The 27,222-nt window shown below is 36.3% G+C and overlaps 6 protein-coding genes across 9 annotated transcripts; 2 read left to right on the forward strand and 4 right to left on the reverse strand.

The window, feature by feature from the left end:
* Positions 1-2,223: 2,223 nt before the first annotated feature.
* LOC121802562 (ACT domain-containing protein ACR6-like) lies at positions 2,224-5,440 on the forward strand. The gene is made up of 8 exons (XM_042202252.1): positions 2,224-2,322; positions 2,411-2,467; positions 2,991-3,036; positions 3,184-3,298; positions 3,452-3,519; positions 3,945-4,553; positions 4,659-4,763; positions 4,830-5,440. Exons 2-8 carry the CDS (start codon positions 2,421-2,423, stop codon positions 5,151-5,153), a joined length of 1,314 nt encoding a protein of 437 aa, XP_042058186.1. The 5' UTR covers positions 2,224-2,322; positions 2,411-2,420; the 3' UTR covers positions 5,154-5,440.
* A 379-nt stretch (positions 5,441-5,819) lies between these two features.
* On the reverse strand, positions 5,820-7,712 carry LOC121802571 (60S ribosomal protein L7a-2). Its single transcript, XM_042202263.1, has 6 exons — positions 7,579-7,712; positions 7,254-7,503; positions 6,612-6,781; positions 6,395-6,523; positions 6,220-6,312; positions 5,820-6,127 (listed from the first exon to the last, which is right to left on the reverse strand). Exons 1-6 carry the CDS (start codon positions 7,579-7,581, stop codon positions 5,996-5,998), a joined length of 777 nt encoding a protein of 258 aa, XP_042058197.1. The 5' UTR covers positions 7,582-7,712; the 3' UTR covers positions 5,820-5,995.
* A 1,302-nt stretch (positions 7,713-9,014) lies between these two features.
* LOC121802582 (actin-related protein 2) lies at positions 9,015-13,476 on the forward strand. Its single transcript, XM_042202271.1, has 15 exons — positions 9,015-9,213; positions 9,480-9,590; positions 10,151-10,285; positions 10,389-10,460; positions 10,549-10,627; positions 10,848-10,897; positions 11,135-11,238; positions 11,338-11,406; positions 11,474-11,537; positions 11,623-11,691; positions 11,788-11,871; positions 11,958-12,016; positions 12,388-12,454; positions 12,981-13,064; positions 13,174-13,476. Exons 1-15 carry the CDS (start codon positions 9,172-9,174, stop codon positions 13,252-13,254), a joined length of 1,170 nt encoding a protein of 389 aa, XP_042058205.1. The 5' UTR covers positions 9,015-9,171; the 3' UTR covers positions 13,255-13,476.
* A 275-nt stretch (positions 13,477-13,751) lies between these two features.
* LOC121802592 lies at positions 13,752-15,188 on the reverse strand. Its single transcript, XM_042202281.1, has 2 exons — positions 14,855-15,188; positions 13,752-14,235 (listed from the first exon to the last, which is right to left on the reverse strand). The coding sequence occupies exons 1-2, from the start codon at positions 15,021-15,023 to the stop codon at positions 13,898-13,900; spliced, it is 507 nt and encodes a 168-aa protein (XP_042058215.1). The 5' UTR covers positions 15,024-15,188; the 3' UTR covers positions 13,752-13,897.
* A 2,463-nt stretch (positions 15,189-17,651) lies between these two features.
* On the reverse strand, positions 17,652-20,628 carry LOC121756575 (membrane-anchored ubiquitin-fold protein 3-like). The gene is made up of 3 exons (XM_042152157.1): positions 20,198-20,628; positions 19,397-19,567; positions 17,652-17,949 (listed from the first exon to the last, which is right to left on the reverse strand). The coding sequence occupies exons 1-3, from the start codon at positions 20,325-20,327 to the stop codon at positions 17,894-17,896; spliced, it is 357 nt and encodes a 118-aa protein (XP_042008091.1). The 5' UTR covers positions 20,328-20,628; the 3' UTR covers positions 17,652-17,893.
* Positions 20,629-21,524: 896 nt separating this feature from the next.
* LOC121756552 (regulation of nuclear pre-mRNA domain-containing protein 2-like) lies at positions 21,525-26,216 on the reverse strand. Of its 4 annotated transcripts, none has more exons than XM_042152137.1 (8): positions 25,965-26,216; positions 24,908-24,989; positions 24,464-24,711; positions 23,583-23,702; positions 23,337-23,493; positions 22,834-22,970; positions 22,714-22,749; positions 21,525-22,485 (listed from the first exon to the last, which is right to left on the reverse strand). In XM_042152137.1, the coding sequence occupies exons 2-8, from the start codon at positions 24,981-24,983 to the stop codon at positions 21,730-21,732; spliced, it is 1,530 nt and encodes a 509-aa protein (XP_042008071.1). In that variant the 5' UTR covers positions 24,984-24,989; positions 25,965-26,216; the 3' UTR covers positions 21,525-21,729. The 4 variants fall into 4 exon arrangements, with proteins under 4 accessions (XP_042008071.1, XP_042008063.1, XP_042008079.1 ...); XM_042152129.1 differs by having other exon boundaries at positions 24,908-25,030; XM_042152145.1 differs by having other exon boundaries at positions 23,337-23,490; positions 24,908-25,051.
* Between the last annotated feature and the right edge of the window lie 1,006 nt (positions 26,217-27,222).

Below are 27,222 nucleotides of genomic sequence, written 5' to 3' on the forward strand. Positions count from 1 at the left end.
GTTTTAATTCATAATGTTTCTCAAATTAACTACCTAGAGCATTAGCAACGGCGCCCGTCCCGGCAGAATTCCGACTGGCGTGCCGAAAGTCCGTGCGGGACGTCCGTCATTGTGCAAGGGAGGCACGGATACAGACATCCGCTGCGGACACCGGAGTTCTGCGGTGTTCCACGGATATCCATCGCGACGTCCGTGCGGACGTCCGCCATTGCGTTGACTCTCACGGATGTCCGCGCGGACGTCCCGATTATTACATTAATTTCTTTTATTGTAGGAAGTCCGTCGGAATGTCTTTGGGGATGTTCGTATGATGTGGCATCCGCAGTGGGATGTCCGTATGACGTGGCAGGAGGTGTTTTTGGGATGTCCGCGGGGATGTCCACCGAGACATCCTCACCACTGCTAATGCTCTTATAAAAAATAAACACATTAAATATTTGACTTAATTATTAGCTCTTTGTGGTTGGTGTCTAAGCTTTTTCCCACACAAAGACAGGCCCACATGGGATAGTGTTATATCTTCATCTCATGTGCAGCTGATATGGGGTGTTCTAGATTTAAATTCTCGATAAGTGTAGGTTATGTTGAATGGTTCACTCATCGCCTTTTATCGATGATTTAGAGAGTGCTACTACTTGACTTCATTTAAATTAACTACAATATTAAAAAAATTGTCTCAATCAAGAATAATGAAGAAAAAATAATGAATATTTCTATCTATACAAGTAATATACCCTCAACTAGGCAAGTGTCTTATCGAAAGGCCAAAAACATGATAAAACGTAGTAAATATCTTTACAAAGTGCATATCTCTGCAGATCGCATTCAAGCGAATCAAACTATCTTTACATCCCTTCAAATATAAAATAATTTGGGCCTATTGCCCATTAATAAATCCCACTAAATTTAGCCAATGTTTATCCATTGTTATTTCTAAATCTTTTTTCTTATTTATAACAATATTTATATGCTTATCTATACTACTTTCATCCAAGAAAAATAATTTTAGTAAACAATACGGAGTAAAAAAATTAGTTTAGAATATTATTAGTAAAAAATGAGATTATTATAGAAACTTATCATAAATAAATAGAAGTTTGCTATTTTTCATAAATGGATATATTACTATCTTTAATTGTTTTGGATGCATTAGAAACACGCCGAACTGACATGAATATCAAGAGGTGTGTATTTAATCAAATTCAAACAAAGCAATGAAAAGGAGTTATTTAGCATTACATGAAATATTATGTGTTGTTTAAGTTCTCCACGTTAATCACCTATGTATCAAACACTACCAATGAAAATGGATAATACGTGTTAATATATATATACACAAATATAATACAAACATGGATCGAAAAATGAATAAGACATACACATATTAAAACAAAAAAGGCCTTTGTCAAAATTAGTACTACTATGAAAAAAAATTTGCTTTTATAAAATAAAAGTCACGATGTCTTCCAAATAAATAATGACGCTTCTTATAATCAAAGTCAATGTTACAAAAATTATTGCTGTGTTGATAAAAGTTAATGTTTTAATGTATAAAATTATTGTTTTTTTCCGAATTTAGATTACTACAATAGCATATTAATTAATCACAATAATATTTTTTACTACTTATTTTTATGTGATAAAATCATTACACTTTAATCTAGTACACATGAAAAGACAATTATCCTTATAGCTAGTACTATTATAAATATTTCAGATAAGATTTAGAGACTATTCAATGTTCACATTGACTGTATAACAAAATACTTGCATAATTCAGTGGCTAGCTAAGGCGTCGAATATATTCTTAATAAAGGTTGATTTTATGCTAAATTCTCGATACATAATTAATAATTTCACTTATATGTAGAGCATAACTATCGTTCACGTGGCCAAAATAAATTCCTTAATTATGATATTTTCCTTATACGTCATTTTATACAGTAACATACATATATACATGACCAATACTTTTATAACATATTTTTTATATTTCTTGAAATTCTATTGGAAAGAACAAGACCAATACTTCTATTAAAAAAAAATTTATATTTCTTGGAGAGTATTTTTAATTTTTACGGTATTTATTTTCTTTTTGTTATTTCATATAAATGTATTGTTTGTGATTTAAATAATTATTTATTAATTGGTTAAGTAATTATGAAATCATTCGCAGAAAAATGATATAAATAGGAAGTTGTTGAAGCCACGTCGCAGTTAGTTACTACTCCTTGAATCGAGTGAAGAGACGCATACATTTTATACACAGCTAATTCTCACTCTCTCTCTTCATTTTTTTCTGCAGATATTATTTCTCCTCAGGTATTGGAGAAGACTCACTGCCATTTTTCCATTCCTACTTTTATCCACACCGATCATTTCACGGAAAATTTCCTCAAATGCTCCACAGATTTGAATAAATGGATGACGAGTTTGCCAAGCTTCTGCGCAGGATCAATCCGCCCAGGTTTGCTGTATATCCTTGTTTTAATGATTTCTTCGTTTCATTTTTTTTTATCGATTTCGACGTTTTATACTGCATATGAATGTTTCTAGGGCTTTTTATAGCTTGATTGTACTCGTATCTGATTGGCGCCATCATGAATTTTTATTTTCCGTGAATCAATCATATCTGCAACTGCTGTGTTTCGATTTTTGATGTGCGTATACTTAGGTGATTTTCAACTGCGGTGAAGAGCTTGATAAAAAAGTAGAGGCATCGTGCTCCTTTGGTGGTTAGGTTATCACTGAGGAATTTAGGGCCGGTTATTATGGTAGTAGTGTTCAGATTTCCATGTCACACACTCGCACATGAATTTGATTAGTGTTCTTTCTCCAAACAATGTATTAATCTGTTATGAAATTTGGTGTATGGATTCCATTTTGTATTGATTTTCGTTGTCAAAATATGGATGCTGTTATTTTAGCATTTTTTTAATGAAATACTTATGTGTTTGTATGGGGACTTAGTTCTTGGTTTTTTGTTGCAGGGTTGTGATTGATAATGATGCTTGTGAGGATGCCACTATAATACAGGCATGCTCCATCTCCTTGTCCCGTAGAGTTTGAGTTTTATTTCAACTTTTGAGTTTTGACTTTCATACCAGGATAATGTTCGTTCTTCATTGTAGTTATGCAATTTCTCTAAATATTCTTATTGGTAGATGGTTTTGTTTTATCTAGGTTGATAGTGTCAATAAGCATGGAATCCTCCTTCAGGTGGTCCAAATTTTGACAGATTTGGATCTTGTGATTAAGAAAGCGTACATATCATCTGATGGTGGATGGTTTATGGATGGTAAGCTTCGTTTGTGACAGTTATTACTTTTTACACTACAAAGATTTCTGGAAGTTGGTAACAAGGGTGCTGTGGTATTCTGGACTCTATATAAGCTTCTAATATTTCTTTATTTCAAGTTTTCAACAGTATATCTAACACAATTTTGTGCAGTGTTCAATGTGATTGATCAAAATGGAAACAAAATTAGAGATCAAGAGACCATCAGCTACATCCAAGCGGTATATATCTGTCCTTTTCGTTTAAAGATTAAAACCTGAACCACTCTGTGGTGTGTGTCATTTCTCCAAATTAAGTGCTTGAACTTTTTATTTTGTCCTATGTATAAAAAACAAAAAACTCATCATGCATTGGTTGTGATTTGATCTTATAAATGTTGAAGCATTTTTACATAATTTTCTGCATCCACTGGTGGTACCGAGCTAAGCCTAAGCACATGAAATATATTTGGAACATGCCTTAGTCTAATTGGATTAAGACTAAGAAGAACTTTGCTGGATGTTCTGTTTTTGTCATTATTCTGTGGAACCATGATAAAGTAGGTATATTCATGCCAGATACTGTAGGGAAGACTGCATATTATATTTTGCTCATTGGTTCTGTCATCATTTATTTTCGATTCTCATTTCCACTCAACCATCTGCAGAGACTTGAAAGCAGTGATGATTTGGTTGAACCTTCTTTGAAAGGACTGGTTGGATTGGTCCCTTCTGAAGAGCATACGTGCATTGAGCTAACAGGAAGAGACAGGCCCGGTTTATTATCTGAAGTCTGTGCTGTCCTGACGGATCTCGAGTGCAATGTGGTAAATGCCGAGATATGGACGCACAATGAGAGAGCTGCAGCTGTGGTTCTTGTCACTGACCATACCATGGGTTGTGCAATTGAAGATCCAAAGCGCCTAGCAGCGATAAAGGAGCTCTTATGCAATGTTCTCAGGGGACACAGTGATAATTCTGCAAAAATGACGCTTCCACCACCTGGCGTCACCCACAGGCAAAGAAGGTTACACCAGATCATGTTTGCTGATCGAGACTATGAAAAAGCTGACAATTTGATTGGTGGCAATGTTCATGCCAAGACCTCCAGACCTCATGTAATTGTAACAGATTGTCCTGAAAAAGATTATACGGTCATCACCTTGAGATCAAAAGATCGACCCAAGCTATTGTTTGACATTATCTGCACTCTGACTGACATGCAGTATGTAGTCTTTCACGGGGTAGTCCACACAGGAAGAACGGAGGCATATCAGGTACAATTTCTTGTAAATGTGATTTGTGTTCATAAATGAACTGAGTAATGGTTGCTCTGAGCAACATCTACTGACACTACTAAAGTCATTTATCGGTCAATATAGGAATACTATATTCGGCACATGGATGGTGTCCCTATTAGTTCAGAAGCTGAACGAGACCGTGTGATGCAATGTTTGGAAGCAGCCATTGAAAGGCGAGGCACTGAGGTACTGATATTGTGTGGAATGTGTCAAATGAGTAAACATATTCTGATATTGTCTGCATTTTATCAGGGTCTAGAGTTGGAACTGTGTGCTGAAGACAGAGTAGGACTTCTCTCCGACATCACCAGGATATTTAGGGAAAATGGTCTGTGCATCAAAAGAGCAGAGATCTCAACAAGGGGTGGGAAAGCTAGGGATACATTCTATGTCACGGATGTGACTGGCAACCCCGTAGATCATAAGACTGTCGACGCCATCTGTGAACAGATTGGTGGTGGTGTTTTGCACGTCAAATGGGACATTAACTCTTCCCCAAAACCACAGCAGGAGAGCACAATTAGCTTCCTTTTAGGAAGCTTCTTCAGATCTCGAACCTTTTCCTCGTTTACGTGATTATAGATCCTCCTCTACTACCTTGAATCGAAATTCTTACTTTGCTGGGTTTCATGTTAGGGTCATGGAAACATAGATGTTTTATGGCAATGACCATGTTCCTCGGTAGATGAAATCACACATACTGTCGATAGGTTAGGTTAGGAAGAGGGTTGTGTAGCCTTGTACATGTATATATTAACTCTCTTCTGTTGAAGCTAAGGCTCTTGTAAGTACAGATTCAAAATATGTACATATCCAAGAATGTAGAAGCCTTAAAAATGTTAATGAAAATGCTTCTTGTGTCATGGTATTTTTTATGTCAGCAAGACAAAGATGGATCAAAATTTCGCTCATCACTTGGTAACAGTTACTACTACATTTGATATGTTGGATAGGACAACATTGACAAATAAAATTAAATAAGCTAAAATTAGATTCTATATTAGACAGTGGGAAATACCTACAATTAAACAGTAGTAGACATAAGAGTGGGAGATGAATAATCCCAAGCAACATTATAAACTTAGTTTTTGAAAGAAAGAGCAACAGAACAAGAATAAACATATGCAAGTTTTTGAGAGAGCAACCGAAATGGAAAAAACAACTCATTTAAAAAGAAAGAGAGGGGGAGTATAAAACTAAACAAGCTGTAAAATAAAAATAATTAAATAACTAATCAAACACTTGAGAAACGTAAGATTTATCCATGTAGATAGTCTGAAGGATAGGTGCTCCAAACAGAAGAAGAAAAGTTGAATTCAAGGAACAAAATTCATGTCTGGTGTTGGAAAAACAATAGCAGAATAAGAGATCTCTCATTGACACTATAACTAAGACAAGCAAACACACAGGAACTCTACTTAAGTCATCCTCTGCGCAGCCTCCTTGGCAAGTACCCTTTCCTTCGCCTTGGTCTTGGCCTGTGACTTAGATCCCATGACACCACCTCCCCACTTCTTCCTTGTCTCATCGTACTTATCATTAAAGTTGGCCTGTAAACACAGCAGATGGAAAGGGTTAGGCGTCAAATTAAATAACCTAACTAAATAGACATCTTTGATACAGTCGGACATAGCCAAAATACCTTGATGGCCTCAAGGATTTTGCTGAAATCCATCTTGTCCTCGTTCTTTACTGAGGTCAAGCACAGAACAGAGGCAGTTTTCTTGTGTACGATCTGCGCAGCACAAAACATAATCAAATTAGACAAAAAATGAACAAAAACGAAATGCAAATTGAGAAGGTGGGTTGCAACTTACACTTCCCAATCGAGCCTTGCCCTTGACAATGCAGTATGGGATCTCCATCTTTCTGCACAAGGCAGGGAGCCACACAACAAGCTCAATAGGATCAACATCATGGGCAATCACAACCAACTGGGCCTTGTTCTGTAAATAAAGAACACATAAAATCAATGATAAAAAAACAGCAGAAGTCAGATGAGCACAGCAAATGGGACAAGGATGGACTTAAAACCTGCTCAATTAGGTAAGTCACATGGTTCAAACCATATTTCACCACAATTGGCTTCTTAGTCTCGGGGGTTTTGCCCTCAGCCTCAGCTTGAGCTCTCTTCAAAAGCCTATCCTTCTTCTGGGCTCTATCCTCAGGTCTGTATTTGAGTATCATCTTGAATAGGCTAGTTGCTAATTCAAGCATAAAATCAATATACACTGTCAGTCTAATACAGTAAAGCATGCGATAAACTAATTTTAGACTAGATAAGCAGAATCAAACTAAATACTCATAAATCAAGGTTGCTTCCATTCATTAGATACCTAAACCTAACCTAAAAATTCTACAGACAAGAATAAGTATAATTTCACATCAGAAAATCCTTTCTATAGTCATATTCATACAAATCATGGCTGCATTGATGACCCATTAGATATTTAAACCTAATCCAGAATAGTCCACAAACCAGATTACAGTTTTATATAGGAAAATCACTCATTATTCTGAAACAATATAATATATAACAACTTCTAAACATAGCATACTATATAAACATTGCAAAACAGATACGTAGCAGATAACCGGAATGCATTCACTATAACAAACAAAAACTACCCAAAGCTAAAGAGCTAAAACGTAGAAAATCAGTATAAAAAGATGTACCCAAATTCTTATCCAATGTTTTGGAGAATTGATGAATTGGCGGCGGCACCTTCAAGCGCTGCTTGAGGATCATCTTCTTGCGCTGAATGCGCACAACTTGCGGCCATCTCACGAATCTGTGAAGGTCCTTCTTCGGCGGGAGGGCGCCGCCGATCCCGAACTGCTTCGGCCTCTTCTCGAAGAGTGGGTTGACCACTTTCTCGACCTTCTTCTTGGCGGCGACCGGAAGCTTAGCGCCCTTCTTTGGAGCCTGAAAATCAACATAGTTAGATTAACGGAGATGGATGTGATGATAAATGGCGAGTGAGAATCGAATTTCGTTTACCATTTCTCTGCTGTTGCTGCTGCTGCGTCTTCTTCGACGAAATGAGAAGGGGTTTGCAATTGGACTGGAAACCCTAAATTTTATACTTGGTGAAAGCGAACGTGGATCTAGGGTTTATGCCAATATTGGGCCGAATTTGTAAATCATATTGGGCTCATTAATGGGTCGAAGCCCAATTATATTATATAAGACTACTACTATACAATTTGATTTTGTTTATAAAAAATACTCCATGATTTATAATTTAGGTTTTAGTTTTTATATAATTATTATAATAGGTAGTTAATCTTAATTAGTGTTTTTAGTTATTTAATACTCTCTCTGTCCCATTAGAAATGAAAAGTTTTCCTTTTTGGATTGTCCCAATTAAAATGAAACGTTTCCTAAAATGGAAATAACTCTATCTCTACTTTTTCATCTCTCTTACTTTACTCTCTCTTCATTAACTCACAAAACAACACTGCATAAAATCTCGTGCCGATTCCCAAGTGTTGCATATTTAATGGGACGGAGGGACTACTAGTATAATCATAAATTGTGTACGTATATTATTTTTGAGTAATATACTTTTTATACATTATGATTTATGATAATGATTAATTAAAAACTTATACTTTGTGTAAATACTTTATACTTTAATTTCAATGTCAATTAAAATGACATCATTGTGACAAAATAAATGTTGTTTTGACTGTCGCATCATTTTTAATTTTACCAACTCATTTTCTATGTTTGAACAATATGATTTCAAGAGAAATGTTAAATAGCGCACTATAACTAATATTGAACCATGATCTATAAATTTGGTTGATTTGTTAACTAATAATCGGTTGGTTTTGTTTCAATGACTAGTTAATTGATAACTAATTTACCGAAAAAGCATCTCTACCAATGTGCCCAATAAGCATCCCTTCTCATAATTGAACTAATCAACAATTTATCATATTAGTATACTCCTATTATACTTAATTCATATGTAGTTTGATTTAGAAAAAAAACTTAGATTTGAAGAGTGGTAAGAGTTTTGGAGTTCATAATTTATGTATACACAAAGTTGGCCTGAAAAATCAAACATTTATTTTATGGATTGCCAAAGGTTGTAGTTTTGGAGTTAATATACCCCTAAATTATTGGCTCTTTATTTGAAACAAATAACAAAAAATGTTGCTTCCTTTGTTCCAGTGCAAATGAGGCGTTTCAATTCAGACGTTATTTTTCAAAAATAATACTAATAAATAATTAGAATTGAAAGAAAGTAAAGTAAACAAGACAATAATGCATATACTACTCATTTTTAGATTATTCTCTCTTACTTTACTTTCTCTCTTATCTAACTATTTTATTATATTTTCGTAAAATAACGGCCGAAAAGAAACCCTTCAGTTATATTGGGATAGAAGGAGTACTCCCTATATATGTTTTGGAGTTCATATTTATACAATTGACTTTTAATTGAAACAAACATATAAGTTAGTATTATGTGTTTAGTTTAGTTTAAAGAATCATCAATTGTTGTTTGCTGAGTTTGAAAGCAAGAGAGTTGGTTAAATCAGCTGAAAGTTTTGATTTTGCTGGTGTTTCTGAGTGATATCAATGGATAGCCGTAACGTCGTCGTTTGCGACAACGGCACCGGTGTAATTGCCTTCATCTTCAACCACCCACACATTTCCGTTTATCGATCGATTATCCGTTTGAATTTATTTTTCATCGCTTTTCTTTTCCGATCGATGCTGCATGTTTAGCTAAATCTGCAACACTTGATGTTTTTATTGAGTGCTGAAATTTTTTAATTTTGCCTCTTGATCTGGCCTGCTAGTTAATTATAGAATTTTATTAGGTTTTCGAGGGCAATTTGAGGTCAATTAGCGAGGCTCATATGTTTTGTACGAATTGATTGCAGTATGTGAAATGTGGATTTGCGGGGGAGAATTTCCCAACATCTGTGTTCCCTTGTGTTGTTGGAAGGCCAATGCTTCGCTACGAAGAGTCTTTAATGGAACAAGAGATCACGGTCAGCTTGTTGCCCTTTTGTTTCATCTGCTTTTGGTATTTGTTATTTACAGTTTAAATTGGGCGCATGAATGCGTGTGTAAGTAACAGTTCAACATAATTTAGATAAGGAAACGCCGTAGTTTGATCCATTTAGGTTCACGAAGTAAATGTTGGATAAGTTTTCTTCCAATTAGTTAACTGTGGGACTTGGGAGTCACGTTCAATGTGTAGAAAGATTGATCAATTTCTGTATGTTAACCTTTAATTCAAATAAGCTATCGTAGTTCGACTAGGAGCCGAAGGAAAGGTTGGCCATTCCCATTTTAGATTTTGATGGGTACCACAAGGTTCTACGCAGCTGTTAATTGCTGGAAATATAGTCATGTAATGCTATCTAGGAATTGTAGCATTGGTATTTGGAAGCAGAATAAGTGGATTATTTATCATTTCCTACTCCCACAATCTCAATTCCATGGTTCAGAAGCCAACTTTTAATTCATATCGTGATTCAGATGCCAACTCTTGTCAAGCTGCACCAACTTATCTGTGACTATTGGCTTTTCGTATCTTTTCCAACAGGATACTCTTGTGGGTGATGCTTGTTTAAAGTGGCGGCATCAATTGGACATATCTTATCCTGTCAACAATGGAATCGTTCAAAATTGGGATGATATGGGACATGTGTGGGATCATGTGTTTTCTAGCGAACTAAAGGTCTTTTTTCCTCTATACCTCATTTAGATCACTGTCTTTGATTAGAAGCGGGCAATATCATTTAAGATGGAACTGAATTTCACCTGCTCTTATCTGTCTGAAGGTAGATCCTACGGAATGTAAAATCTTGCTTACTGATCCGCCTCTGAATCCGTCTAAAAATCGTGAAAGGATGGTGAGCTGACATCTTAGAATGATGTGCTAATATTTGCTTCTTAATGTTCAATATTGACTAATCTATTTCCACACTGTCTTTGTTTCAGGTTGAGGTTATGTTTGAGAAATACAAATTTCAAGGTGTTTTCATCCAAATCCAGGCTGTTTTAACCTTATACGCTCAAGGTGCTTACAGGAATAAATGGGTTTTAGATGTTTGTAGCGGAAGTTTCTAGTTTTAACTACTGAATCCAGGATATTGTAAATGGTCTGGAAGTGATTAACTGATGGAATCCCTTTATAAAGGGATCATCTAATGATTTTGATTTCAAAATAATCGTCTCAAATTTATAATTCCTTTTGGATATAAAAGTTATGTGCTTTTAATGTTCTTGTCCCGACTCAGGTTTGCTTACAGGACTTGTTATTGACTCTGGGGACGGAGTCACTCATGTGGTAATATTTTGTCCCTGTTCTGTACTTGTGATGTGAGTTGGAGGTGATAAAAGACACTTAATGAGTCTTACGTTTTAAAAGAAATTGCAATGAGAATTATAGCATTGAAAAGTTGGTTCCTGTTTGATAGCGCTCGATTCAGTCAGAACTAGTTTAATTGTGTGATGATCTAGAATCATGTGTATTTATTTGGTCATGCTATACTCTTGAAAGTGATCCGTGAAACTTGTATGCCAGGTTCCAGTTGTTGATGGATACTCATTTCCCCATCTAACAAAACGAATGAACGTAGCTGGGCGCCACATAACATCATATCTTCTTGATTTGCTCATGAGGAGGGGGTATGTGTTCTTGAAATTTACTACTCAGTTGTTGCATTATGTTGGGGATACTGGGCAATATAGCATTTTTCTCATTATTCGTTTTTTATCTCTGTGAAGGTATGCCATGAACAGAAATGCTGACTTTGAGACAGTGAGAAATATCAAAGAGAAGCTTTGTTATATAAGGTGAACTTGCTTTCACTTCTTTCAATGACGACATACAGGTTTTAAAAATTTTCCTAGTTTCCTGCAGTTATGATTACAAAAGGGAGTATCAGTTGGGACTTGATACCACCATCCTCGTAAAAAATTATACTGTAAGTTGTTTTTGCAAATTCTTGTCATTTACCAAACTTTTAGGATAACATGTATCATTGATGTTGATATGCCTCTAATAATTAGCTCCCAGATGGAAGGGTCATTAAAGTTGGGAATGAGCGATTTCAAGCACCTGAGGCTCTATTCTCTCCCGTAAGTATGTTTCTGCCATTCCAAAGCATTATGAGTACTTTCTGATCCATGCTTTATGACTTTTATGCAAATAATCTATTGTTGTAATTCATACAGGAGCTAATAGATGTCGAAGGAGATGGAATGGCTGATATGGTTTTTCGTTGCATCCAGGAAATGGATATCGACAATAGGATGATGGTACTCATATTTCTTTTAACTGCAAGGTCTCCATGTGATGCATTTTGCAGTTGTTAGAGCAATTAGAATCCTTTTCTTTTTTGCAGCTCTACCAGCACATTGTCCTAAGCGGTGGAAGCACAATGTATCCTGGATTACCTAGTCGGTATATATCATATCCCTCTCCACTTTCAGCGACAAACTTGATCGTTTCATAAGTATATTTTATCGGGAAAGTCCATCAACTTAATGTTGGTGAGGACAACTTTTTGTGTGGGTTTATTGGTATAGATTATTGGCCTGAGATGCGAAGAGATTATCATGTTTTCTTATCTTTACTAAAATGACAACTAGGCCTTTTGCTCGTTATCTTTGCTTGTTAGATTCGTTGGACGTATTATGCTCATTATAAATAGCTTAAGTTAGTGCAGAATCTTGCTGGTTCTGGTGGATTTGATATATATTAAGGGCTGTGTTTTGTTTTTAATTCTCTTGAAACTCTTTTAACATTACTTAATTATGTCATATTATTACCAGCTTGGAGAAGGAATTATCGGAGCGTTATCTTGATTCTGTGTTGAAGGGAAATAAGGACGGATTGAAGGTAAGTTGATACTAATTCTGCTTCTAAATTGATATCATTTTCAATGGAATATGGCAAATTTCATCTCTTCTTCACTTCCCAACTCTCTCTCTCTCTCTCTCTCTCTCTCTCAACTTGACCTATTTACAACCTTCGTGCCGTTGATAAATTAATTTGAACAACTTAAGCACATCAGATTCTAACGCGCAGCATAATTAACGAGGTTGTTATTTGCAAATAAGACGAGCCTGAGTCGATCTCTTGAGAATTCCAAGGCTCAAACGCAATCCACTCCACATTGTTAAAATGTTGACGTTTAGATTAGTAAGCTCTAGATTGTTTGTACTGCGCTAATCTCCAAGACCTGTCGTAATCACTCAATGCTTCTTGTTACTCTAAAATATAATAAGCGATAGTTTGTCATCTTGTAGTATGGGTCACAAGGCATTCACCATAGCCAGTCGAGTCAACTATCTTGTTTGAGTTACTTTTGCTTCTTTTTGTCTTGAACAGAGTCAGGTGATATTCTATTTATTGTTTGGTATAGAAACTAAGACTGCGTATAGAGGATCCACCACGAAGAAAGCATATGGTGTATCTTGGGGGCGCAGTTCTTGCCGGAATCATGAAGGTTCACATTATTTATCCTCTTCCACCAACACACTCACACACCCTTTTATTTGGCTTTTCCAAATTTATAAATACATAGTAAACACTTGATATCATGCAACACATTGCAGGATGCTCCAGAGTTCTGGATTAGCAGACAAGACTATTTGGAAGAGGGAGTTGCTTGTCTGAGCAAACTAGGCCAGGCATGAGATTCACCCCATCAGTTTCCCGATTCGCAGTTTCGAATTCTCTAATGGAAGCCATAGATAGCCAAGAATCCATATATTCAGCTAGAAGTTAAGGTATTTTCATGTATAGTATTTGTTATCAATAAAAATGAAAGATGTGCTTATTTTGGATGTCCATTTTACAACATTATTCTCATTATTTCATGCCCTTGATATCAACTTAATATTACTCTCTTCGTCCCACAAAAATTGTACTAGTAATGTTTAGTTCCGCCTACCAAAATTAATCAATTTCAACTTTCTCACCACGCATCATCACACTACTAATGATGTAGGTCCCACTATTATATTCAACTATTTTTTTTTCTCTTTTTCTCTCCTATTTAACCAATTTTACATTAAAATTCAGGTGATCCCCAAAAGAAATCTCAAGGAAACAGAGTTTTTATCTTATGTATTGGTGAAGAAATTTGCGTTGTGCATTAGTTTAGTGCAAAATAGGACATTAAGAGAAAACCTTAAAACAGATGTACATTTTTACTTGATATCTAAACAAACCAAACACTACATATAAAGATTGCACCAAACAGGAAATTCTAAAAATCATCCCTTTATCACATTATAATGTTCAAGTAGAGATATAAATGATAACCAAATTATTGATTCATTTCCCACACAGAGCAGTGTCTCTCTTGGATGGCCTATAACTCAATGCATTGAGGCTGTAAATGCACATATTGGCTTGTTTCGATTTGATCGAGATCTGGTCGGAAGTCGACTGAAACCCTGGGATGGCGCAGGCCTTAGACGACGTGGAGAGCAGAGTTGCTCGGCAAGTGCTTTTCACAGCTTTATCTCTAGCGCATTGAACTCCATCAACAGAAGGCACCTCAAGCCTATAAATACCATATTTATTTGTTGTTCTGTTCACTGAAAATGATATTTGCTCAGCAGTTCTAGGAGCAATTGCATTGAACATGCAATCTATTCTAACCTCAACTCCTGTCACATAACAAAATCAAAATTGAGTTGATTTATCACAAATCTCGCAAGTTCTAACCTAAATAATTCACATTAAAACTAAATACAAAACCAAATGAATCCTAGATTCAAGAGAGAAACAAGAAATACAAAAGTTAAGGTTGCAAGAACTTGCAATTCCTACTTCTTTTTACTTTCCAAACAAAACCTAACTCATTCACATCAAAACTAAGGCAAAACCAAACACACCCTAAACTCAGAAGGTAAACATATTATACAGGTCAAGAAAAACAAGTAAGAGTGTTCAAAGTTCAAACTCTCTCTCATCTATCAGAAAACTTGCTAAATCCAGCTTAACATCATAACTAATACAAAACCAAATGAATTGTAGATTCAAGAAATGTAAGCATATTATATAACTACAACAACCTTAACCAGAAAGTTAAGGTTGCAAGAACACAGAGGCATGTTTTAAACTCAAGAATAGAACACTTTGTCTCTCATCCCCCAAAAATCTTTTTTTCTTTCCAGAAAACAGAACCTAACTCATTCACATCAAACATAAACACATCCTAAACTGAATGAAAGAAGGTAAGCATACTATTCAATTGGGAAAAAAGGGGGAAAATAAAGATGAAACCTGGTAAGAAGTAGCTATGTCTGGAGAAGGAGTTGTTGGAGCAGATGTCACAATAAACAATGCCCATCACAGTGATTTGGGGATTATTAATATTTGAGTGAGATTTTGCAGCTTCAAGTTGCAGGAGGAATGAAAAGAAACAAAATGCAAAGACTAATCTTGAGGCCATTGCAGCAGTGTTAATTGATGATTTGGTTTGAGGTTTTATTAGGAGCCTATGGCTACATTGTTATCAATTTCTCATGTTTGTGTGTGTAGATAATGAATGATAGTTGTGTTGGAGTAGCAAGCTTGAGGAGTTGCTGCACCTTTTTTCCTCTATGCATATAAAACAAGTGCATGTGAACTTCCTTTGGCTTCTTATGGAGCAGGTGTGTAGGAGAGAGAGAGGTGTGTGTGTGTGTGTGTGTGTGTGTGTGTCAGTGTGTGTGTGCACTTTTTGGTTGTTTGATTTAGTGGATTATTGCAAAATCACGAAGCCTTTGGTTGTTACTTTATCAATAAGACAATAAGTGTAATTACAATGCTACTTATTTATTTTGTTTTATAAATTAAGAGCTCCAATCGATAATACTTCCTCATTTCCCTAATAAAAAATTGCTAAATCTGACTATTTTTAGAGAAGAGGGAGTAATTTATTTGATGAATCTATAGTTACATTCAAAGGTAATCATGAATTCATGATTGCGGCAAATTATCAAATTACATTACTACTTTCCTACAAGATTACATGTATCGTTTTGGTTCATTCACTACTATTTGTCTTATTTAGAGCATCTCCAGTGGGCGGACATCCCACTAGGACATCCACTAGGACATCCCAAAAACACCTCATGCCACGTCACTAGGACTTCCCATCCCACTGCCACGTCACTAGGACATCCCCTCCTATGTCCGCCCTTCCCATTAGGACATCCCGCAATAAAAAAAAAATCATACATTTACAAATAAAACAATTTACATTTACGGAAATAAAATTTGACGTCAACCCCTCCGAGTCCAAACCTCATACATTATTCGAAAAAATTACGGGAAAAATTAACAACTTTATCGGAAAAATTAACAACTTCATCGGAAAAAACATACATGATTCGAAAAAAAAAATTGCATACTAATAAAAAAATTAACAACTTCATCGGAAAAAACATACATGATCGGCCGAGGTACCGCCGCCTGCTGCCGCCGCTGCAACCTCTGTTGTAGCAACCTCTCTATCGCACCTTCAACAGCGACCTCCAACTCATTCTCGCTATCACTTTCACTAGACATTCTAGATATACTTGAAATTAGAGATGTAGAGAGAGTAACTTGTTAACACAAGTGTTGTGAATGAAATAAAATTCGACGAGCCGAATATATAGAGTTTAAAAAAAAAAATTTAAAAACGGGACGTTCGACTGGACGCCACAATGGCGGACGTCCGCCCGCCCGTCGCGCCGACGTCCGAGGACACCCGACGTCCTCACGGGACGTCCGTATCCGACCCTAAACGCCACAATGGCGGACATCCCGGTCGCCCGTCGCGACGTCCGACCGGATGTCCGACCGGACGTCCGCCATTGGAGATGCTCTTAGAATTTACTATACCCGGATATAAAAGTCACCCCTGTTATTATTTGATAATATTACACAAAATGTTAGTATTATCTACAATAAAAATACTTTAAATGTGTAAAATCCATATTGCACTATCATATTATAATTATTATATAATCAAACAATTTTTTAAACTAGAGGTTCCAAAAAGTAAGACAGTGTAATTACGGACGGATATTATATTTCTATCTACCAAATAATGTTGTAAAGATTAAAACAAGTATCAAAAATATTAAATATCGACACACACACACACACACACACACACTTGTGTGCGTGTATATGTATATGGAGTATATGCTTGGGTGTATCCGTGTATATCTATAGGTTGGGTGCACACAAATACTTATCTCTAAATTTATGCTTCTCCCCAGAAAATTTATTACACTGAAATTAAGGAGCTTCATTCAACGTCACCTGTCCCTATTTATGTCTCCCACCCATATACTACTATTGTAAAAATAATACCTCCGTACGTATAATACCAAAAACAGAGATATTCATATTTTTCCATTATAAGTATTCATTTAAGTACTCTTAATAAAATGCATATAATATTATGGAGTATTTAACAAGCATAATTGAAATTTAAATGTTATATTTTGTCATTTATTTAGAAACCATAATCATATGTAATGTTATTTTAGTAAAAAATATTGTTATGCAAGTTTGATTATGAAACTAAGCTAAGTTTTGGGACATCTCAGATAAATAAAGAATTAATTTCACATAAGGGAGGGATTATGATTGTAAATTGTTATACTTATATTTCAGAATGTGACAAAAATGGGAGCCCAATAGTTTCAATAACTAATGAATTTCATCGAATATCAAAAATAAAATGGATTATTGGTTGCGTAGCGAATTTCCATCGCAAAGGTCTTTTTCGAAATTATGAATATCTATACAAATGGACATTCAATGCAATCCACCCAATAATTCCACTATCCAATTTACAAAAAATGTCATGAAACAGATAGTTGCTAGTAGTATAATTCTTCAGGTATTCAGATCAAACCAAATGTACATAACAAAACAAAACAAAACAAATAGTGGCAACTTAGATCAAATGAGAGAAGCTCATCGATACTAATCACCTAATGTACGTAGCATAATAGTAGTATTTATACATATATATATAGACAGTGATAATACCAAATGATGGGAGTGACAGTAACAACAAAAGAAATACTGAACCAAGTGGAGAAATTTCAGTCTGATCAAGACCTTCAAGATAAGTACTGGAGGGAAGAGCCCAAAGATGATGTATTCTCATAGTATGTAAAGGTTCTGCACCTACACATGTACAAGCAGCAATTTTTTTATAGAAACAAGCATACATGACAAACAACTCTTACACATAAATGCTCTCAAACACACACACTGAATTATGAGCATTGTACTGTTTACAAATTATTGTGTGGCTGAATCAAACTTCCACTCTCACAAGATGGAACACGAACATACATTCTTCTTTGGAGTCTCGTCGACCTTCTTCTCTGTTAACACAATGGGAACTTTCAGCAACTCTTTTGGGGAAAGAGGATATTGAGGACTAAATGATAGTATCACGAGAAACGAGATTAATTTGAAGCACAATCCAGAATTTTCACAGGAAAATAGTATAGGAAATCCAGACAAGACTACTGACGTTAGATTCCCGCGTATGGCGGGATTATAATGATCCTTACAATGAGGATGCATTATTTCTATTGTAAAAGACCAATTAACCCAAACTCATACCCCCAGTCGGCCATATAATGTGATTCTCATTGCTATAGGAAGCGCAATGCTCGGCTACATTTTTATGATACGGAGTAACATGTATCTTCCTTCTACGTATCTTTGTGCATCAATTATGCTATCATAAATAGGAAAAGGGAAAAAAACAATAAACAATTGAGGGTCTGTGTCGTGATGAATTTATTCAGGAAATGATGATTTAGAAAGAAACGCAGGTGGAAAATAGATGAATAAAAGGAGAAAATTCCCCGGCTTAATAGCATATTTTATGCACAAATATGCATAGAAGGAATATAAATGTTATATCATAAAAATGTACTCACTACTGTAATAGATTGGAATGGGTTGAGCATTGCAATTCGTGTAGCAACTAGCAATGATAATCACCATATGTGGCCGAATGAGGGTATGAATTCGAGTTGGTTGGTCTTTTAAAATAGGAATAGTGTATTTTCATTGTAAGGATCCTTCTAATCCACCAGTTTCGCAAGATAAAAATTTAGCTAAAATCTTTTCAGGTAATAAAAATAATCCACGGCCTCGAGATATCCTTAGTTTTTATCCAACAAAGTAAACACTGGATCAGACTGGAATTTTTGTTCATTTTTCTATCCAGGTTAATCACGCAAAGTAAACGAGGGGCCTAATTGGCTAAATTCTTCTATACTAGTACACGGCATTATCTTTAACGACTTAACTTGCACAATATTATCTATAACTATCATTATCCTACACCAAGACCAGGATATATTCATATTATTGAACCTTCAAACATGCCAAAAATTTCAAAATCCACATTGACTGTATGCTTCTTTTCTCAGGTGTCCAAGTATTCCCTAGATCCAACCATCCCCTGTCCTCGACTTCCATTTTTAGGAGTTTTAGTCAATGTCATAGCTATATTTGTAATGTGATCATCATAACATCATTCCAACTTGTGTGATAAGCAAAGTACCGAGCGCATACAAATTTATGCTGAAACCATAGATTTACTTTCGAGCATAGTATCTTATTCAAGAAACCTATGTGCAAAAGTTTACAGCTCCACATGACTAAAAGCTCAAAATCTACAAGTTAAAACATTGTAGGCAAAATCAAGTATGCAGGAAATATGAAGACACAATTACAGCATCTGAACTTATGATTTATGACTAACAATCAGGTTTGCATCATAAAAAATAAGTAAAAAAGGTAGTAAGTTACCCGTCTTAGCTTTTGCTACCGATGGCTGTACAACAGCGTGCATGGTGATAACTCCATTAGGCAGCTCTCCAAATGGCGTCTTGCACTGTGCAACGGTCTTGTTATTCTCCAAAATTTTCCCGGCACTTATTAATTTCACATCATTTGCTGCTTTTGGGGTAACTTTCTTATCTGATAATAAGCAAAACTGCCCCAATTACATTACATTTATGGTTTAACGTATGCATTAAACTAATTCAAGTCTCTGAAACCATGTGCTCGAAAACCACAACTTCATTCATTCACACAAATTCTGGAGCTACTAATACATTCTTACGATCACGTGAATCCTGGAGCTACTCCCTAATAACATTTCAATAAATTTTACCACATTTTAGCATAAAAATTAAAGGGCATTTAATCATACGATACTTAATCAAATGGCATAAACTTATACAGGTCTTTGAAAGTTGAAACTCAATTGCTCATGCGCTCGAAAACCACAACTTCATTTAAAATTTCCCTGCTTTAGATTCTTATAATCACACGAATTCTTAACATTTCAATAATTTTTACCATTTACGCATAAAAATCACAGAGCGTTTAATCATAAGTTATTTAATCAATGGGCATAAACTCAAACATATTTTTTATAACTACTAAAACGATTAGAGAAAAACTTCCTTAAATATTTACTATGTTCCCTCAATCAAAAGCACAAAAGGAAAATTGAACATAGAAGACAACAAAATCAAATGAAACAAGCTCATGTTCTAGCTCCAAAATTCAAATAGAGCATAAAAATTGAAGATTTAAGCTAACCTTTAGGCCACTCTGCGACAACTCTTTCCTTCAGCATAGCAACAGTCGACGCCGGCGAATATCGGAACGGACCGATGTCTGATCCATCGTACAATCTGAATTTCAGCTCTACCAAATCCTCCTCCGGCATTTGCTTTCTCCAATATCCTCACAATTCTCGAAAACCAAACCCAATTCTTTCCCAAGAAAACCAAAACCCTCAAATTCCAAATCGTTCCCCCGCCAACCGCAAAAAAGGGGGGAAATAGAAAACCTGTTCAAATTGGAGATGGTAACCAAAAATGATGGAATTTTTCAAAGTTAATGCGTCAATTACACTTCGAAATTGAGGAACCCTAGAACAGATCTTGAGGAATTATGCAGTGGATTCTCCACTTCTGTTTTTCCGGTTTTTTAGTTCTATCCTATAGGCCGGGGTTTATCAGTTTTCATTTCCTTTTTTTTTTTTTAAGTTTTATTTTCTTATTATATTGTCATTTCTTTTTCCAAAAATAGATCATGCGGCAACGTGCTCAAAACATGCACCGAGCAAAATACGTGTCGGATGCGTACAAAAACACTAGAAAAGATATGTCAATCATAAACATCTCCTTACGATTTGTAGTTTTTATATTTTTATTCCTTTTCTCCTATAAAGATGCCATTCTACACACATTAATCCACACTTCTTTCATCATTTTCTCCTTCAAATAGTATATTTTTGAATGAATTGATTTGTCTTCGGAGTCTTGAAAAGATACAAAAGCTACACTGACTCAATAACGACGATAGATACCAACTTATCAAATAGTCCGCGTAATGAACTGATGAAATCATACACGGCCTATATATATATATATATATATATATATATATATATATATATATATATATGTATAGGATTGTGATCAAGGTAGAACCATTCTTAAACGTAGAACCATTCTTAAACGTAGAACAAATGCCAAACGGAGGTCGTTAGATCTTTTAATCCAATGGTGTTGATTTGCACAACAACTTCTCATTACAACCAAAACTATTATTAATGGGTGAATGCAGATAAGTGAAAAAATAAAGCATGCATGGACTCTTCTTCGTTTCATTCATTCTTCCATCAACATGTGAGTTTTTTCACATGTTGAGTCCGGAATGTCGTGAAAACATAGTCTAATATGTATGATTTTTAATCTTGACCGTCATTTTTTCCTCATCCAATGAATAAAATATGTAGAGTTCTAGGTTCTACACTTAAGAATGGTTCTATCTTTAACGCAACCCTATATGTATATATATATATATATATATATATATGGATGGATACATCACGATTAATTCAAATACTAACGCAGAATTTAAACAGAAACTTCCCTAACTCCTAAACTCCAAAGATATTGTAGAAATTAAGTTACAAACAACCTAAATTACAATTTCCAAATCACTATATACCCAATCCAAATCTCTCCACATTGCTACTGTATAATGGAAACGAGGCTTAACTAATTTATCTTAAACTCCATGGTCATATTCAGACACAGGCCATCGGTCGGGCCGTCGTTCTACTGACGGCTCATCGGGGCCATCGGTAGAGACGACGGCTGGCCATAGAAACCCCCTTCCGGTGGAAAATTTTGATAAGCATTCGACGGAGGAGCAAATGGAGAAACTCCAGTTGCCGGAGGGGCGGCTGGGGTGTAACCAGGTGGAGGTAGCGGCGGCTGCAGGCTCGGGCTGTAGGTGTATTGGCAACTGAGCATTGGCATCGCGGTTTGCATGTACTGGGGCACCGGATAAGATTGCATAGGTGGTGGTGGCAATGGCGGCATGGGAGGCGGAGACGATGGCGGCGGTGGGGGCTCGTTGGAGTTCATCTCCTGGGAAGTGACCGGCAGATTTTGCTCAAAGGCTAGAGTCGGGGAGTTCTGAGGAACGTATGAAGGGTGTTCGTTCTCGAGCTTAGCCTTCTTCTCAGGGGGCTCGTTGATGGAGCTTCCGATCACTCCTTCTGACGCAAGAGATGAGAGCACAAAGGTCAGCATCTGGGCAGAAGACGGCGATGCAGTGAGTTTTGCTGCCATTGCAGCTGCTGCGGATTTCGGTTCTTCTTTGATGTGGCTTGAATTTCCAGGAGCGGGTGCCTGCAGGGTGTAGGTCACTGAGGCTGTCTGCTCCCCGGCTGCAGGTATCAATTTCAGCGGCATCTGTGACACTGGCACTGCGTTTCTACTCTGCTCGACAATAATCTGTCCATCACCATTGCCGCCAAGAAGTTGCTTGCAGATATTACCGGCCTGCTCTGAACGAGTCTGCGCTGCCTGATAATGCAAGGGCTGTATGGTCAGATTCAGCTACCTATATGTGTGTACACGTAGATAACGAAAATAGTAATGATAACGGTCTGGAAGTTTCTTAATCACTCCAAAAAGTGGAATCATTGAGTAAAACGAGATTCAGTTCAATAGTGATGATCCAGTTCTAAGCATCCTTAATAAGTACTCCATTAACTATGCAAAGTTCAGCAACAATAAACGAGCATCGTATACCTGAAGTTGATCTCGGACTTGATCCAGCTTATAGACCTATTAACAATATGAGCACAGTTCAAAGTTAGATGTAAGAAAAAATTAAAACAAGACAACCAATTATTGTTCCAAGAAATATACCTGTTCCTGCAGAGCCTCCCGTAAGAGATATACGAGGTTTCCTCTAGCAGATTCAACAACAGCAAGTTGCGTGATGCAGTCCCTTAGAACGGCATGCTGCTCCTTGAGCTCATCACCTATACCACCCTTGACATGGCCTGCTCAATATTTTCCATAGATACAGGCTCAGTTGTCAACACCATTGCAAGATGATGATGGTTAATATTATTATTTTTATTATTATTATTTCAAACTCTAAAAAATTGAGGCATAATCTTCCCCACAAAAGGTGATTTCACTATATTTCTGGCTGGGGACAGCTCTGAAAAGACAAGTTCCCTATCTGTTCTTTCATCAATGGGAAGGAGCTAATTCAAACAAGATGGACAAAGTACATGCAAGGCAAGAAAATGAAGACGATAAACTATATAAATTAATGGTATCGTGTATATTATAAATGAAAGATGTTCGGGGTTTTGTCAGATATGATCAACAATGGCGCATGAGAATGAAAACATACGTACCTAATTGAGAATCACCCTCAACATCTTTCTCCACTTTTTCAACAAAGGTGATGGCATTTCTACATTTGGTAAAAATGGCATCCTCATCCACCCGACTGCTAGAGACGGCTTCAAAACCAGAAACTAGTTTTTCCAATGAATTACCGCCAACCGGCTGCTGTATATAAAGGAAAGAACAAGCAATTATTGGAAAATAAAATACACAAACCATGTAGTTGTGAAAGCATTTGCCATTTTAAGAAGTACCAGTTTAGGTCCGATAAGCTTCCGAGTTTTATTGCCATTGTCCAATTCTTTTTTTACAAACTCTTCCTTAAGAATTTGTCCTCTCGAGCCAAATACTTTTCTCTCATCCCATATACTAATCTGCAGATGATAAGTAAATAGAGTTGGACTTTTCAAGTAAATTGTTGTAAATAATTCTGAGAAATGAATACCACCAAGAAAAAAATTTAAACCAATTTCTCCCTCTGTTTGCAACACGACGAACAGACATACATACAGATTTATAAACACTGGGCTTAAATTTATTTTCATATAACTGAAATTGCATTTTGAGTTGTTGTAGGTAAGAGAATCATACATGAAACGAGTGCTAGAAGATAACAAGCGCATAGAGTTTCAAAACGTTTGATAAATATAAACTACTAAACAATCTCTTTTTTAAGTGTTAACTAAAATTAAGTGAAGAAACCTGTGAAGCATAATAACTTGGAATTAAATACGTATGAGATTATTCCAATAATTATATGGAAGTAAATATTAAAGAGGGGAAGAATTTGGAAAGTGCCTTCAAATAATTTTTCGTTCATGCAACCAATGTACATCGCATGCATGGTAACACCAACAAACAAGAATAGACACACCGAATAAGGAGATTTAAGAGTACTCATGCAATTTTCTATAGGCTTTCCTGAACTTTTACTTGTACTGTTTGTTAACAGAAATTATGCATTTAGTTTTAGAATTTCTCTCTCTCAAAGATTCAATATATTGTGGTTAAACCTTCATAAGTCTCAATCATTTCATTTCTTGACACCCATAAATAGAAAATGGAATCAGCAAACAAGATACCTTCTCCCCTGATCCATATATGCGCGCATAAAGTGGACAAAAGATACACATACCAGGCGCAAAGCAGATCTCTTTGCGAATTCATCTCCATGTCCAATTACATCGCGAAGAGAATCTGGTAAAACCTTCCAAAACTCTGCAACAAACTCTGCACCCTTTCGTCTACTGTTCTGGAGAATGTCATTTGCAAGATATAGAAAAGCCAGGCGCTGCTCACGAGGAGCACTATGGAACTGTCTATCCCATGTTTCTACGACTTGTTTTGCTTTGTTCATGTGAAAAATGCACCAGTGTGACAGAGCTCGAAAATGTCAAGGAAAAAGTTAGCAATCAGTCACAACTTTACCATACATAGCAAGACAGCACCAATGAGTTTTTTTTTTGGGGGGGGGGGGAGGGAACCATCATAGATAACAAGACATCAAAGCTACTAAAATGCCAATTAAAATCTATCAAAAGATCTCGAATAAGTAGTAATTAATAGCATTGCAGGATACTCTCAATACTTTGCTGTGAGCTGTTGAGCTTTGATAGCTTGTCAACCAGTATCTGAGGATTAAAAGTGCTTCCCATTGTGTCCTGCTCAAAGTTTGCCCGGCCAGTGAGTATCTAGCTGACCACTACACAAAGCAAATCGGGTACTGCAATTTAGAAAGGAATAAGAAAAACATAAGCCACATAAGACAACTCACACACGCGCAAACATGGTGAGAAATTGAGAGAGAGGTGGTAACACGTCAGCACCTTGGCGACAACCCCACACACAAACATGGAAAGATAGAGGTAGTGGATGAAACAGTAATTACGCATTGATAGTTACAAGACCCACTTAAGTAAGGAAAATAGTTGGACGTTAATGCATGACGTAAGGAACATAATCCCACCTGAACTAAAAGTAAAATTTATAAAAATCAAGAAACCTAAAGTTTTAAACGGAAAAATAATAGTACTGAGTTCTGCAGACATCGGTCATTCCACTATGCCAAGGTTTACAACGATACTAGTGAATCTTCGAAGATCTTATCAGTATTGCATGCATTCGCACAAACACGTACATGGAAAAGGTTAGTCAGATAATCTGAATACAGAAACTTGTTCTTGAGCTATTTCAAAGGTGAGCCCACATCATCTTAACCACCGGACGGTGTAAGGAGACATCCGAACCCAATTTGTATCGTACAAGACTGAATTTTTTTCATCGCGACTACATTGTCCACACTAGGACAACTTGACAAAATTGGAACACCCATCTAAACCCGCATATAGTAAGTTCTAGATGAAGAGTAAGGAGTGGTGTGAACAGCTATTTATACCAAAAAAATGTTCAATTCACCCCTCGAATTAACGGCCAGGATTCTAAGGCGTAGCCACATAAGCAAAATGAGCTCATATAATTAGCAAAAACAGAGAATTCGCACATTAAAATTTCGCAAATATCCTCCATTGATCAAATATGGATATAAAAACACGTGAAACGGCAGGAAATTTGCCAATTAAACCCGAATAAACAAGGTGCGAGCAGAAAAATGGAAGCATGAGCTTTAAAATACAAACCTTTAGAAGAAACACGAGCCTCTGATGGTAAAAGACTAATTTTCTTCAAACTGCATTCTCAATTTTCATGTTCAATGGAGGACTCGTCAAACTTTTGGGTTATCAGGCGGAATTTAGTACGAAGAATCGATGATTTCCTAGTTAAGTGCGAATTGCAGGAATTTGAAGATGGAGAATTGAAATTAGGGTTCGCAATTACAAATTGGATTTGAGGATTGATGTCATGCGGCAGTGGGAAAGAAGGAGACTTGACTTCATCTCTCCACCATGTGATGATTTTATAATTTATATATACTTTTTTTATTAGTATTATCTTTACTACAGTAGAATTTTTCTTATAGATAAAAATTGTGTTTTTGATTTATTTTTTGAGTGAATTTAATAGGGTATCTATTCATTCTTTGTTTCACTTCTTTTTTGAGTGGTCTTAAAAAAATATTCAAATTTAAAGCATCTATCCTATAGTTAATTTACTAGCTCATTGTGTCCAATACATTGCAGAAACTTGTAAGCATTAAAAAAACTAATAAGAAGACTATAAATTGTTAGTTACCCCTTAAAAAGGTGTCACGACCACATCTCCCTAGTCAAAGAAAGTGTAGCTTTACCGCGACTGAAACATACTGAAACTGTCTTAACTCGTCATAAGATGCTTAAATCAAAAGAAACATTGTCTGAAGTGTGTTGAGGGTACAAATCATGCTGAATCAGAGTAGTTATGGGAAATTGTCTTTGTTAAATGAATGTTCTGAATTTGCGCAACGGAAGAGTACCAAGACAGATGTAATATGTATGAAGACATACTACACCCGCTACCTTCCTACTTATTTGGTCTTCTGTCCCAACACCTCCTCGGCTTCGACAACAATCAACCTGCACATTAAGGAAAACAAAATGCAGGGCTGAGTACTTGATGCACTCAGTGGGCTCATGCCGAAAACTGTTTTTCTTTTAGTTGTCAGCCAAGCTGAGTGAACGCGGGGTTTTACTGAAAATCTATCCCGGTCACTAAAATCTGTTATTTCTTTCTGAAAATAGACTGCAGTCATTTAAACTTCTGATGATATGCCATATCAGCTGCGTGAGTCGGGAATGTGGCCACATTCCACGACCACTGGGCCGGCCAACCTGGCGCTAGCTCACGACCCACGGACCGGCCAACCTGGCGCTAGCTCACGGTCCCTACGTGTACACTAGTCCGAGTAGGATTTACTGACCTACTGGGACCCGAATTCGATTTACCAGATAGGCAACCACA

Source organism: Salvia splendens, chromosome 1 (assembly GCF_004379255.2).
Source record: "Salvia splendens isolate huo1 chromosome 1, SspV2, whole genome shotgun sequence".
NCBI lineage: Eukaryota > Viridiplantae > Streptophyta > Magnoliopsida > Lamiales > Lamiaceae > Salvia > Salvia splendens.